We start from the raw sequence: 16,400 nt of genomic DNA on the forward strand, positions 1-16,400 counted from the left end.
CTATCACCCTGTCCCTCCTCATCAATGTATTCTAAATATTCCTTTCCTTGTCGATTCTGCGGAGAACCTCCTCATTCCTTACCTCTTCAGTCCAGCTAATTTTCAACAGTCTTCTGTAGCATCACATCTCAAATACTTCAATTCTCTTCTGTTCCAGTTTTCCCACAGTCCGTGTTTCACTATCATCCAATACTGTGCTCCAAATGTACATTCTCAGAAATTTCTTCCACAAATTAAGGCCTAAGGTCTATATTTGATACTCTTGCCCAGGAGTGCCCTTTTTGCCAGTGCTAGTCTAATTTTTATGTTGTCTTTGCACCGTCTACCATGTGTTGTTATACTGCCTAGGTAGCAAAATTCCTTAACTTTGTCTTCTCTGATTTTGATGTTAAGTTTCTACCTGTTATTTCTACTACTTCACATTACTTTTGTATTACTTTGATTTACTCTCATATTGTATTCTGTGCACATTCGGTTGTTCATTCCATTCAGCAGCTCCTGTAATTCTTCTTCATTTTCACTGAGGATAACAATGTCATCAGTGAATCTTATAATTAATATCCTTTCACCATGAATTTTAATCCCAGTCTTGAACCTTTCTTTTATTTATGTCAGTGCTTCTTCAATTTATAGATTGAACAGTAGCGATGAAATCCTACATGTGTGTTGTACACCCATTTTAATCCAAGCTCTTCATTCTTGGTCTTCTAGTCTTATTACTCCCTCTTGTACATATTGTATATTACCTGTTTTTCCATATTACCTGTTTTTCCCTGTAGCTTACTCCTGTTCTTCTCAGAATTTTGAACATCTTGCACCATTTTACCTTGTCGAACTGTTTCCAAGTCAGCAAATCCTATGAGCGTTTCTTGATTTTTCTTTAGTCTTGTTTCTGTTATCAACGCAATGTCAGAACTGCTAATCTGGTGCATTTACTTTAAGCTAAACTGATGGTCCTCTAGCTGTTCCTCAATTTTCTTTTCCATTCTTCTGTGTATTATTCTTGTCAGCAACTTGGATGCTTGAGCTGTTAAGCTGATTAGGGTGAAGTGGGGTAAGTGTAACCATGGGGTTAGTGTAACCACGGCTTATGGTGCCTTGAAGCTGTATTTTTACCTCTGACCTATCACACATGTTAATTTACTCCTTTCTTTGTTATATTTAACCGTAAGTTGTCAAATCTGACATAAATTGGTAATTAATTTTTGGACTTGAATTGACGTCTACATTTTCACTCTGCGAGCGACATGTTCAGAATTTGGTGGTCTGTCATTTTTGCAGTTTTAAAGATAACTACACAATTTTTTGGTTACAGTTTAACTTTTGCATGATAATTTCAAATATGAGATTCGTTTTGCTCTTCTGATAAAGCTGTTGATATGCCAAACAAGATTACACTTACCCCAACTTTTTCCCATGTGGGGCAAGTGTAACCAGTCAGCTGGGGCAAGTGTAACCAGGGTGGGGGATGGGAGAGGGGGGGGGGTTACACTTGCCCCAAACAAACTTACTGGATCATATTTATTTATTTATTTAAGCCATAACCTTGTTTTTGCTATCACACAAGATCAACTAAATTGGCCTTCCTGTACATATGGATACCAGAATACCTGATGTGCTGGATTTGTAGGTCTACTGAGTTTGTGTGAGATATATTTTATTTTTTATTTAAGTCTACTATATTTTTAAACCACATTTCCTTTTATAAAATATGACACAGGACTGTAAAGAATGCTACCATTTCAATTACAGTACAGTATGTGAAGCATTGTTTGACTGACAACAATGTTGAGCATGATAATTCATCCTGCATCCAATGGATGTAGCAGTGTTTAAGGGTGTGAAATCTAACTCGTCACCAGCAACATCATCAAGGGGTAAAAATTAGCAAACATGACTTTTCCAATCTCCTCACTGCTGTATGGAATGAAACACCACCTGAATTGTTGAAAAGTGGTTTTCAAAAAGCAGGCATATTCCCTTACAGTAAAGAAGGAATTGATAAAACTAAATATGATCCGGAGGCATATAAAAGATACGTAGCTCATACCAAATCTTTGGCAGAAACAAATCCATTGCCAGCTCACGATAATGCAGCCATAGACTGTGTGGAAGCTATCTCTCTAACAGAAAGTACTCAGATTTTTGGGAAGCTTCCAGCTGAACAACCTCTAGAATTTTATAGGCCTACATTGACTGAGCCCTGCAGTTCTCCCAGTATCAGACAGAGTTCTTTGTCAATCATTCCCAAGCTAACCAATATTTCATTATGTTCTGGAACTTCTGATTTGTCATTTGAAAGCTTATTATTGGAAACAGTCCGACAGTGTAGTCCCCCTGGGAAAACAAAGAAGAAAAGGATTGCACCAGGAGCTGAAGTTATCACTTTTCAAGATGCCATCTATAAAGAAAAAGATTTTAAAGGAAACAAGACTAATAAGAAGAAAGCAAAACAAAAAACCATTATTGGCATAAAAAAGGGGCTTGGTAATGAAAAGTAAATCTTCCAAACAAAGTGCTGTTACTTTATCCGAAATGACATCTCGGTATGATATGAAACAAAAAAAAAAAAAAAATCCCTGATTGATCATGTGAGTAACAAGAAAAAAAGACTGGAAGTTGAATCAATAAGTGAAGAAAGTGAAACTGAAGGCCTATCTTTAATAAGTAGTGATGAAGAAAATGGGACCATAATAACGCTGGACGATCTCAGGAAAGAAATGATAAACTGTGAAGAAGAAGAAGGAGGGGGCAAACTTTTTTGAAGCCAAAGATAAAATTACAGTTGGAAACTATGTTCTGGTAGCTTTTGCAACAAAATTTAAGAAAGTTCATTTTATTGGCCAAGTTACCAAAATTAGTGATTTAGGAGATCCAGAAGCGATTTTCTTCAGATGCAAAAATAAGGCAAAGCGTGGCACCACATTCTACTGGCCTGATAGAAGAGATGAGACGGAAGTTCCATCCTCTGATGTCATTTCAGTGCTGCCTGAGCCTACTTTGGGTCACAGGGGAGACCTGACATTTGGTGTTACATTTGATTCATACAACATTCAGTGACTAAATAATAGTTAGGGCCTAAGTGTGAATATAATAAGTTGAATTAGAGCAGTTTAGCATTAAACACAAATTGCCAGCAACTTTAGTTCAATTACAATGAAAAATAATAGAAAGTGAACTTATAAAGTGAATTTTCTTTTCTCTTGATACTAGATATTTTATTATTTTTGTTAAATTGCCTACTAAAGAACAAAATATTACTTTTGTAGAATTTAAACTAATAAAATACTGGCCTAAAACAAAAATAAATCATCTATGAAGCATTCTGTTTCATTGATTTATGGTTTAGGCTAACACTTATTTTTTAGTTAAGCTAACATTTTCTGTGTATTTCATAATATACAAAGAGACGTGTGCAAAAAAGTTCATATCTTGATTAAAATTTAATTTAAAACCCCTCAAATGCAGTGAAAATGGGGTAATCAGGTTACTTACCCCAAGTCTCTTTTACAATGCTCTGTATGGGTACACGAATGCGGGGTTACACTTGCCCCGAATCATGGGGCAAGTGTAACCTCACAATGAAAAATTTTGAAAACAATTATTTGACCATATAAGTTATTTTTTCAAAAACAAAAATATATTGTTTAAAAGTCAATAACTCAAACTTTAAGCATGAGAAATTTCAAAATCATATCTTCGATTTGGTGTCAAAGTTGAACTACCGTATTTACTCAAATCTAAGCCGCACTTTTTTTCCAGTTTTTGTAATCCAAAAAACCGGCTGCGGCTTAGAATCGAGTGCAAAGTAAGTGGAAATTCTGAAAAATATTGTTAGGTGCCGCCACAACTAACTTCTGCGTCGAATATATGTAGCGCTACACAGGCACGCTTTGCAGGCACAAATCTCTGCGTCAGTATATAAAATAAAAAAAAAAATAAAAAAGGTGGAAGAAGAGCTTTTTTTCTCTGCCCCGAGTTGCGACCACTGCATTTTCATACATTATCCAACGAAATAAATACAAATTCCGTATTATTCATCTTCGAATGTAGCAGCATTTCAATGTACTACGAAAATCCGACTGGCAAGATTGTTTGGGATGTTTGTCAATATGGCCAACTCTACGTTCTGAATTTTTTCCTACCTGTGAGAAGAGATGGTTGCTAATAGGAACTTCCATGAATTGTGAATCACATGCAGTATTCTCTTCACCATAAGAATAATACAAATATAAACATTTTGCCACGTATTCTTTCGTGTTTGCTGCCATCTCATTTAAAGCCTGTCTGCCTAATAAACTACGAAACTAGAGCGAGACAACAGCAAACGCGACAGAATATATATATATATATATATCATGTCATGTTTATATTCGTATTATTCTTATGCCTAATAGTGATACAGTCAGAAAAGAAGCACGGCAATTGACTAGATTTTAAATCTAAGATGACTGTAATTTCTGTGCAGAATGTAATGTACTAAAGAGGCGTCTGCAAAGATTTTCAAACGGTGAAAAATTTTCGCTAAGCTCTCGTTCAGAACATCTTCTATCATACGCAGTCTATTATTTGGTTCTTGTTGATCATAATCAAAGAAGGTAGCAGTGTAAGTAACAACAAATAAGTCTCTTGCCGTTGTTTCCGTAATGAGACGATTCCCCCCTCTCTCTCTCTCTCTCTCGTTTTTATTGTAAGCGGCTGTAGCGTGCGCAAAAGCAAGCCATGCCGCGAACGGCGACAGGCCGTAAACACTCATTATCAGAATGCGACAAACAATGCATGACACAGTACAGTAATGCATTTTCAGCTTCAAGTTACTTAAACACCTATAACAAAGAAAACGGCACTTATCAGATCAAAGAAAAATAAGCAATCAATTCAAACCAGATGAAGCACGTGAAAAAGGAAGGGTACCCGTATAAATACAGATGGAGCGCCTGACGCAAAGCAATGGCTACCTGGTAAAGCTTAACTGCTAAGCTTACGACTCGAACCAAACTACTATAGCTGTATCGTCATTCATTCGACCTAAATTGTCTCTCATATTACAATGGACCAATGCGGCCTTGAATTTCGAGTCTCAAATTTCAGGTGCGGCTTAGATTCGGGAAACTTTTTTTCCTTTATTTCGAGTATCATTTTTCAGGTGCGGCTTAGATTCGAGTGCGGCTTAGATTTGAGTAAATACGGTATGCCAAAACGTGGTTACACTTACCCCACTTATCCATTGCACTGATTGTGTGTTTGCCAAATTTCATATTGACTTATAGTGCTATCCAGCTCTTAATTATTTAATGCACTGTGATATGTTCTGGATGTTGACCACTAATCCTGTATGTAATTGAATAGTAATGGCTTCTTATTTGTTATAGCAATGATCTTGCTTAAAAGATGCCAGTGGTCACTCCAAGCAGAAATATTGTCTATCTGTCAGCACTTCCTTCCTGTTGACCAATGAAGAAATATTCCTGTAGACAACAGTATCATCAGTGAACAGTGGTGCTGACTGTTATGTTACAAATCAGCTCAGTGTAAGGAAAAGATAGATAACAAGCAAAGGTACAGACATGCACATCTAAAAGACACTTATACATTAGGTTTCAGCCACAGTCTTTATTAGAAAAGGAAACACACACACGCACACACAGGACTGCCATTTCCGGCCTCTTGGACCGGAATGCAACTGTCACATAGAATGGAAGCAGCTATCTGGAGGGGGCAGAGAAGGGGAATGGATAGCAGTGTACGGATGGGGCTAGAAGAGCACTATTTTTAAGAATTGCCTTAGCTACTAGTGGAAGGTCTCTACCTATCTGACTCCTCCACCTATAGACTGTGTAGGAGTGATCCCTTCCCAGAAATCCAACATAACCTCCAGTCTCTGTTTAAAGTGTTAGACTCTTCCCAGAACCTCTCCCCTCAATCCGTTTCCCTCCTCACCCCTATGACACACCACACACTCATGTTCTGCATACTCCCCAAAATCCACAAACCCTGCAATCATAGATGTCGTATTGTGGCTGGTTATTGTGTCGTGCTGAAAGAGTTTTGGTCCTCATTGACCAACACCTTCAGCCAATTGTCTGTAATCCAGCCTCCTATGTCAAAGATATCAACCAATTCCTTCATTGACTTTCCACAGTCCCCACCACCTTACCTGCTGGATCCCTACTCATCAGTGTTAATGCCACCTTCCTACACACCAACATCCTTCATGCCCATGGTCTTATGCCTACTGAACACTACCATTTCCAATGTCCTTCAGACTCAAAACCCACTACCTCATTTCTCATACACATTACTAACTTCATCCTAATTCACAACTACTTGTATTTTGAAGTGAAGATATACAAACAATACCTTCATTCCTTCACAACCTGAGCAACTTCCCTACTATCCGCTTCACCTGGTTCTCCGGAATCCAATGTGCCACCTTTCTGGATGATGATGTCCTCCTCTCTGAGAGCTCTATCCACACCTCTGTCCATATTGAACCCACCAACCATCAACATTACCTGCATTTCGACAGCTGTCATCCCTTCCACTCCAAAAAGTCTCTCCCATACAGCCTGGCCACCCGGGGTATCTGCAGTGACAAAAACTCCCTTGCCCAGTATGCTGAAGGTCTCACCAAGGCCTTCGCAGACAGGCGCTATTCCCCGGACCTAGCTTGCAAACAGACTTCTGTGCTGTTTCTGTTGGACCCCCCAGTCCTCGCATCACCCCCAAAAACCAGCCACAGTAAAGTGCCCCGTTAATCTCCCAGTACCATCCTGGACATCCTTTACCAGGGCTTTAATTACCTATCATCACGCCCTTAAATGAGGGACATCCTACCAAAGGTCCTTCCTTTCCCCTCCTAAAATGTTTTTCTGTGTACCACCCAACCTCCACAACATCGTAGTCCATCCATACGCCACTCCAAATCGCACCCCCGTGCCACAGGGATCATATCTGTGTGCAAGACCTGCTCAATCCACCCACCATCAGTTGTATTCCAGTCGTGTCATACACTTATCCAATGCCATCAGTGACTGTGTCGCCTGTGGCAGCAGCTATATTATATACCAATCATTGCACAGCTTTTTGTATTACTACCAACCAGCTGCCTGCCAGGATGAACAGTCACTGCCAGACTGTAGCCAAGAGCAAAGTAAACCACACTGTGGCACAACATGCAGCTTAACATAAAATGCTTGATTTCAATGGCTACTTCACTTCCCGAGCCATCTGGATCCTCCCCTCCACCACCAGCTTTTTGGAACTGTGCAGATGAGAGTTATCCTCACAAAACATTCTCTACTCTTGAAATTATCCCAGCCTCAACCTATAGTAACATACTGTCCCCACAGCCCACCATATCCTTTGTCCTATCACCTCCTCTCTATTCTCGTCTCCCGCCCTCTCTGTATGTTGCCCTGTGCCAATGCACCCACCCATCTTTCTGTGCTCCTCTCCTTTCTCTCCTTTTTTGGTGCTCCCCCCACTTGACCCTGCCCACCCATTTGACCCTGCCCCACAGCCACTCGATGCACACTCCACGAGACAGCGCTCTTATCTCCTCCTATCGTACTCTGTTATCCTTTCCCGTTCCCTGCCATCTCCAGGTTGCTGCTTCCATTCTACATGAAAGTTGCATTCTGATCCAAGCTGCCAGAGATGGCTGTCATGTGTGCGTGAAGTGTGTTTGCTTGCATGAGTGAATGTGTGCACATTTGCTTCTTTGCCGAAGGCTGTGCTGAAAGCTAATGTATAAATGTCCTTTAGTTGTGCCTGTCTGCAACTTAACGTGTCATATTTATGGTAAGTAGCAATCTTATCTTTTCCTTGCATTGTTGGTACTCAATCTAGTGTTTCCATTGTTTGATTCTAGATCAGTTTCATATATTGAGAACATTACAGATGCTGCTATACTTTATTAGGATAGAGCCAATGTTATTTTTGTTTCTGTTGAGTATTCCCTGTCCTGTGTAACGTACTACATCTACATCTACATCTACATCCATACTCCGCAAGCCACCTGACGGTGTGTGGCGGTGGGTACCTTGAGTACCTCTATCGGTTCTCCCTTCTATTCCAGTCTCGTATTGTTCGTGGAAAGAAGGATTGTCGGTATGCCTCTGTGTGAGCTCTAATCTCTCTGATTTTATCCTCATGGTCTCTTCGCAAGATATACGTAGGAGGGAGCAATATACTGCTTGACTCTTCGGTGAAGGTATGTTCTCGAAACTTTGACAAAAGCCCGTACCGAGCTACTGAGCGTCTCTCCTGCAGAGTCTTCCACTGGAGTTTATCTATCATCTCCGTAACGCTTTCGCGATTACTAAATGATCCTGTAACGAAGCGCGCTGCTCTCCGTTGGATCTTCTCTACATCTTCTATCAACCCTATCTGGTACGGATCCCACACTGCTGAGCAGTATTCAAGCAGTGGGCGAACAAGCGTACTGTAACCTACTTCCTTTGTTTTCGGATTGCATTTCCTTAGGATTCTTCCAATGAATCTCAGTCTGGCATCTGCTTTACCGACGATCAACATTATATGATCATTCCATTTTAAATCACTCCTAATGCGTACTCCCAGATAATTTATGGTATTAACTGCTTCCAGTTGCGGACCTGCTATTTTGTAGCTAAATGATAAAGGATCTATCTTTCTGTGTATTCTCAGCACATTACACTTGTCTACATTGAGATTCAATTGCCATTCCCTGCACCATGCGTCAATTCGCTGCAGATCCTCCTGCATTTCAGTACAGTTTTCCATTGTTACAACCTCTCGATACACCACAGCATTACTAGGTGCTCTTATTAAAAAAGTTATCAAACCATTGCATATATGAGAAGGTAACTATAAGATTCTGTCTTGGATATTAATCGAGAGTGTGGTACAGTGTCAAACATTTTTGGAAATCTAGGATAACTAAATGTGTATGTTTTCTGCATCCACTATTTATAAGATTTTGTGTATGAATAAATTTGTGTTTCTCTCAATTGTTTTTCATGAATCTGTTCTTGTTCTCTGAAAGAAGCTTCCTTTCCTCCAAGAATGTCATTATTTTGTAGGTTAGAATATGCTCTCTGGTCGTTACGCGCAGACTTCAGCTGCATTGGTCTGTTATTTTGTGCATCTGCTCTTTTGCCCCTTTTGTAAACAGGAGTTATATGAGCTCTTTTTGTCATCCTGTGATATCTGCAATTAAGCACGATTTTCTGTCTAACCTTAGTTGTGCTACATGCTCAGATGCTTTCTTTAAGTCCCAAGCCATTTGGGGTGAAAGAGGTGCATTCAATTTTACCTGCAGCCCCCTTTTGAAAGAGATTATAGTAGTCTGTTTCTGCAATGTTACCTGTTAAATGGAGGTGGGTTGTTGTCATCCGTGATGTATTTACTTAGTATGTATTTATGTAATTGTCCTAAGTTCACCTTTTAAAATGGTGGTTAGTGAATGTCTACATATTGTGGTATGGAATCAGAGAGAGCCTGGACATGTTTCTTGCATCCATAAATGGTGGTTGGTAAGTTCAGGACAATAAAAGCAGAAGCACTGATGCGCATGCTGGAGATGGTCAAACCATTGCTACGGCAAGATCCAGACCCAGTGCAGTACCCTAGCATTGTGCGTACATTGTGGGGAAAGCTGCAGGGCCTATTAAGACCCAAGATCGTGTGTGCAGTGAGGTGCCACAGTGGCAAGACATCGGATTTGCATTCAAGAGGACAAGGACAGTGGGAGCCAAAGCTACTTGGTCATGTGAGTCGGTACATAGTTTAAAGATTGCTGATCAGGATATTTATAAACAAAAGAACTATTAAAAATGAAGGAAAAAAAGAATTGAGTCTGTATGAATAAATAACACATTACCGAGAAAAGTTCTAAACTGCTGCAAGGAACTACTAAACAAAATAGAAGTGGTGTCATACAAAGAAACCGTTCAACTCAAATTCGTGTATTTGGGATTCCTCACTCAGTTTCTTTAGTCCTACTGTGAATGCCTGTTGAAAATGAAACCTGTTGAATGGTCCACACTTTACTGTACAATGCTTAAGCAAGTGTTATCAGCGAGCATATCTCTTTCCGACTAGTGTTCACTGAATGAATATTGAAGTTGTCTTTGAATGAGTCATCATTGTCAACAACAAATCTTATAATAGGAGAATATACATACAGGGATGGCAGAATTAAGAGTTCAGAGACACCTGAACAACAGCCTACACAAAACTTGCAGACTGACCCTGCAGATCAGTATGGCTGCCCTTTTCCTGGGTTAAAACATCAGTGCACGGTGTTGCCTTAAAATATAACATAATATGATATGACTGAGTGGAAGGAAGCAAAGTAACTTTTGTGTTTGTCAGAGATGGTGGAGATTATACATATAGCGTAGAAAGCAGCATTCAGTTTCTGCACGAGATCTTGAATATCAAGATAGTTGATTTCACTGATTGTTTGACTACTTTCAGATAATAGTGTTTTGCTTTTGCTTTTACAATAGTTCTACATCAGAAACTGTACACATTGCATTTTGTTGCAGTTAAGTGTTAAGTTAGTGCAGTTAAGTGTTAATCAGTTATCTGTGAGCAATCCCAGATGAGGTCTGCCAACCAGTGATGCCATACGAACATTTCATTTCATTAGCTGTATCATTTATATTATGTTCCATGTTACAATAACATTTGTCATTTGCAAAGAGGGTAATTTTTGAGCTGTCTGTCACATTTACTGTTAGATGAAGGGTAAAGATATATATCAAGATAAGAAATGGATCCTGGTCTGAATCCTGTGACAACTCCCTCTTTACATGATTACAGTCGGAGTCAAACCTCATTGTTATTTGTTGACACTGGAGGACCAACCTCCTGTGACCCATTTTCCAGGTGGATTGTGACTCGTTGAGTGTTTTCCCTAACAACATAAGGGAATATTGGGATGGTTCTTTCAAAAAGACATGCCCAATTTCCTGTCCCAATTTGCGCTTGAACTCGGTCTGTAATGACCTCTGTTTCAAAGATATGGTAAACCCTAATTCTTCCTTCTAATTGGGTACAGTGTGCACATTCCAAAGTACCAGTACGTGCTTACTGCTGCATATGCTTTCACACGTGTTATTGTAGTCATAACATGGCTTCTGTGAGCTAAAATGTCATAGTAGGGCAAACCCATTTCCTGGAGACTGATTATTCTCTTGTAACTATTATGCTCTTTGATACTAATAACTTCTGGCACTTGATTTCACTTTTCCATTATTTTTCACAATCTTCAGTAGCTGAGTAGCTGACCTACTGATCATTGTGTCTCATTCTACCAGTGCTTTCTTAGTTAGATTTATACCTTTCCTCCATAATATTTCAGCATTAGCTGCCCCCCCCCCCCTCCCTAAATTTTTGTGTTCCAGTGGCTTAAAAGGTAAGGTAATCTATTGGATCATAACAAATGATTTTTTCCCATTATTTGAAACAAAACATTTACATTACTCATTGGCATTATGTTTGTGACTGTCAAAATCATATTAGCCTGGGAGTCAGTCAACATAAACCTTGCACATTGCAGTTGCTTTCCTTATATTAAATCTGTTTGACTAGCACAGGACCCTAAATTTAAATGACTACATTATTTATGTATTCAGCCTAACCTTAGAAAATAAAATTTGCTCACTCCATGTACATAATCTGGATAGATGTGCCAAATAAATCCAGTAATAGTGTAGCCAGTTAGGCAAAATGTTGTTTGCTGACTGGCACTTTGTATTGCATGGAAACTGAATGGCAAATGTGGACATTTCGATAGATAGATGCTGCAAGTTTCACTCACTATGAACAATAATAATATACTAAAGTGCGATTATTTTGCTGTCATTTTGAAATGTTATAAAATAAGATTGAAAGAAATGTTAATTGTCCAGATTGGCAGGAGAGTACTTCAGTTGGCACTGCTTATGGCGATAGTGCTTCGGGGAGTACCCAAAGAGAACAGTACGGTGGTAAAGGGTGAGTATGCAACAGTTTTATTACAAAATTATCATGCATAATTTAAAAAAATTAATGTAGTATCACTTTAATTAAAATTTGGAAGAGAGTAGCCATATTATTTCTTTTCACGGGGCAGTAATAGGAACAAAACTACAATTAAATCAATACTATTAGCCGCTGAGAGGCATTGATATACATCAACGGGGACGGTTGAAAATGTGTGCCCCAACTGGGACTCGAACCTGGGATCTCCTGCTTACATGGCAGACACTATCCATCTGAGCCACCGAGGGCACAGAGGGTAGTGCGACTGCAGGGACTTACCGCCGGCACGTTCCTCATGAGACACACATTCACAACTTATAGTCTGCACACTACATTCATAGTGCCCCTGTCATTATACCCGTTACTCGTGGCAGTCAATGCACCGAGTCCCGTGAGGGATCTGGCAGTTCGTGTACATCCGCACTGAAGGAGGTTATCAGCCGAGAGAGCTGCACGGTCACCAATGGCATCTGTTCTTTCGGACATGTCCAAAAGAACGGATGCCATCTTTGCCTGAACCCTCACTGGACTCGGTGGATTGTCTGCCGTGAGTAATGGGTACAGTGGCAGGGGCACTATGAATGTAGTGTGTGGACTATAAGTTGAGAATGTGAGTCTCACGGTGAGTGTGCCGATGATAAATCCCTGCAGTTGCACTATCCCCTGTGCCCTTGGTAGGCAAACGTCCCCATTGATGTATATCAATGCCTGTTAGTGGCTAATGGTATTGATTTAATTGTAATTTCATTCTAGAGAGCTGCACGGTCACCAGTGGCATCTGTTCTTTCGGACATGTCCGAAAGAACGGATGCCATCTTCATGTAGTAATGGGAATGATTGAATCAAATTTGAAATAATGGTGTTTGCCATTTGTCTTGATTATTGAATGAAATTTTACAGTCTAAGCCTTCCACTCGGTCACTCATTGACCAGTCTGGTGTGGCAGTTGAAGGTAACAAAATGAAAGATGACATTTTAAGTTATGCATTTAAGAAACCATTTATGCAGAAGAATCGTACAAGCATAACATTGTTTGATGATGCAGAAGAATCGTACAAGCATAACATTGTTTGACCATGTCCCCTGTACATGAAATAGCAGTTAGCATTCCTACCATAGAGAAACAACTGAAAGAGTTGAAAACAAGTAAGTCGCCAGGTCCCGATGGAATCCCAATTCAGTTGTAAAAATAGTACTCTATGGCATTGGCCCCTTACTTAGCTTGCATTCATCACGAGTCTTTCATCCATCACAAAGTCTCAAGTGACTGGAAAAAAGCACAGGTTCCTCCTGTATATAAGAAGTGTAAAAGAACGGACCTGCAAAATTACAAACAAGTATCCTTAACATCAGTTTGCTGCAGAATTTTAGAACATATTCCAAGTGTGAGTATATGATAAATGTCCTCGATACCAATAAGCTTATATGTCCATGGATCAGCACTCTTTTAGAAAGAATCGCTAGTGTCAAACTCAGGTTGCCCTTTTCTTGTATGATATGCTGTGAACTATGAATGAACAGCAACAGGCAGATTCCAGATTTTTTATAGATTTCCAGAAAGTCTTTGGCATGGTGCTTCACTGCAGATTGTTATGAAGGTGTGAGCATGTGGAATAGGTTCCCAGGTATGTGAGTGATTTGAAGAGTTCTTTAGTAACAGAACTCAGCACATTCTCCTCGATAGTGAGGGTTCATGAGAGACAAGAGTGCTGTCAGGAGTGCCCCATGGAAGTGCGATGGGGCCATTCTTATTCTCTGTTCACAAATGATCTGATGGACAGGGTGAACTGCAGTCTGTGCTTTTTTTTTATGCTGTGGTGTACAGAAGGTGTCAAAGATGATTGACTGTAGGATGGTACAAGAAGACTTAGACAAAATTTCTAGTTGGTGTGGCAAATGGGAGCTGTCTGTAAATGTAGAAAAATGTAAGTTAATGCAGAAGAATTGGCAAAATAAACCTGTAATGTTCAGATACAGCGTTAATAAGAGTCCTGCTTACGCAGTCATGTCATATAAATATCTTGGTGTAATGCAGTATATAATAGAATGAGTATTTGATGATTGTGGGAGGGAAGGCAAATGTTCAGCTTGGCTTTATTGGGAGATCTTTAGGAAAGTGTGATTTACCTGTTAAGGAGATCGCAAGTAGGATGCTAGTGCGACCTGTTCTTGAATACTGCTAGAGTGTTTGGGATCTGTACCATGTCGGGTTAAAGGAAGACATCGAAGCAATTCAGAAGTGGGCTGCTAAATTTGTTGCTGGTAGGTTTGAACAACAAGCAAGTGTTAGGGAGATGGTTTGAGAACTCAAATGGGAATCTCTGGAGGGAAGGCAATGTTCTTTTTGAGGAACACTATTGAGAAAAATTTAGAGAATTGACAGTTGAAGCTTAGGGCAGAACGATCGTACTACCGTCAACATATATTTCGCATAAGGACCACTAAGATAAGATACAAGAAATTAGGGCTCATATTGAGGTATATGGATACTTGCTTTTCCCTCGCTCTACCTGTGAGTGGAACAGGAACGGAAATGACTAGTGGTGGTACAGGGTACCCTCCACCTCCCATCATACAGTGTCTTGCAGAGTATCAATGTAGATGGTTAGTTTGTAGCTTGGTGGATAAATGTTGATATAAAATGTTTACATTTCACCCCTTTGGATGTTTCTGGTGACACTTGTATGCATAAAAAAAATGTTCAGTTAACTTTGATCCAGATTCTATGTTAAAATATAGGTTCACCACATGACAGACTAGTCGAGCTACATAACAGATAAGAGACATTTATAAATTATAGAGCGCAGCAATCGGTCCTCCCCCCCCCCCCCCCCCCAATCCAGATTTCGGCTAGTTGCTAGCCATTATCAATGCACTGTTTTCTACTCTTGATGCATGTAGGTTCCCTGTTGTTCGGGCATCAGTCACACTGGGTATTCTAAGAACTGCAACTGACATCCGAACAACAGGGAACTGACATGTATCGAGACTAGAAAATAGTGCATTGATAATGGCTAGGCACTAGCGAAATCTGGATTTGCCAAATAAAACCTGCACAAAAAAAAGAAATGACTGATTGCTGCGCCCTCTAATTTATAAATGATACTGCAGTCACTGAGTGCACACACTTTCCTAATGGAAGGTAACCTGGTGGAGATAAGAGAAAGACAATGACATTTGCTTCTAATAGGATCTGGCCAAGTAGAGCTTTGTGATATTAAAACTGACTTGTGAGTTTAATGCTTTTAACTAAAAAAAGAAAAAGATATGGAACACCAAAAGTGCTTTGAGCTTCTTTTATTGTTTTTAAAATAAAGGCCTGTTTATGATGATGTTGAGGTGGGACACCAGGCATAGTAAGAATACAGAAAGTTTGACACATGCTGCTGTCACTGGATTTGTAGAGTGTGATAAGTTTATAGGCAGAAGTTGATCTCGAGGAAATCAATCAATCTTATGAATCACATATGGTTGTTCGTATTACAGGAGAACTATAGCTTTGTAGAAAGGGTTTTTGTAAATCTCAGAGTGATATTTCAACTCTAAAAATGTGGGAGCAACTCATTCAGTATTAATAATAATGGAGCATCTTTTAGTTAGTATTTTAGAAGGAAACCCTGATCATGTTTTTGTTGTAATAACTCTTAACTTGGGGTCTCTCCCCAACCTGTCACCTCACTGCCACATTAGACTATGGCCTTCATGTATGGGATTACATTGAGCCAGATCAGTACATGTATCTTCCAGTCTGCTGCATCCACCGATTGTTGCCATGAACTCATGCCACTTGTCACCTAGCAGAGTATCACAACCTTCTGCAGATGTTATTACCTAGAATTGTTTCTGTCCATACAACCTATTATACAAGAAATTTTATTTACTCTGTCTAACTAAAGAGGCTACCTCACACGTATGACACAGTGAGCTTCAGCTTCTAGTCAACCACTCTGACATGGCATGCATTATTGAACTGTCCTCTTACATTGGGAGGTCTTACATTTTATCCTTCCACACACTCTTCCTCAACAAAATTGTAATTTTGAGCTAGGTTCTGAATGCTTGTGTTTGTGAATGCTATTAGAGTGCGAAGTTTATCTTGGAGTGTTCTAGCCATATTTTGTGATTATTAAAAAGGTTTTCAAATCTGAATGAAGGCAAATGTAGGCCACTGAATTCTACAAAATTCATTAACTTCACAACTAAATTAATAGTACCAATAATATGATTAGTACATTGTTCATCAGCAACATGAAACAAAATTGTCTGAAAACCATCAAAAAATTTAACACCAGCACTGAAGTTTTTGATGTGTTGATCAGATCTTACAGAGAAGACAGATACTCCACAGTGATTTTGTGTTTGTTTTACAAAATAGTGTAAGGTTG

The 16,400-nt window shown here is 39.5% G+C and overlaps 1 protein-coding gene across 1 annotated transcript in view; it reads left to right on the top strand.

Moving 5' to 3' along the window:
• Positions 1-16,400, top strand: part of LOC126175036 (uncharacterized) — a 215,493-nt gene that overhangs the window by 16,980 nt on the left and 182,113 nt on the right. Inside the window, exon 2 of the mRNA XM_049921538.1 lies at positions 11,904-11,988. Coding sequence (XP_049777495.1) covers positions 11,904-11,988 — 85 coding nt within the window. The remainder of the gene's footprint in view (positions 1-11,903; positions 11,989-16,400) is intronic.

The sequence above is a fragment of the Schistocerca cancellata genome, chromosome 3, assembly GCF_023864275.1.
Source record: "Schistocerca cancellata isolate TAMUIC-IGC-003103 chromosome 3, iqSchCanc2.1, whole genome shotgun sequence".
Classification (NCBI taxonomy): domain Eukaryota; kingdom Metazoa; phylum Arthropoda; class Insecta; order Orthoptera; family Acrididae; genus Schistocerca; species Schistocerca cancellata.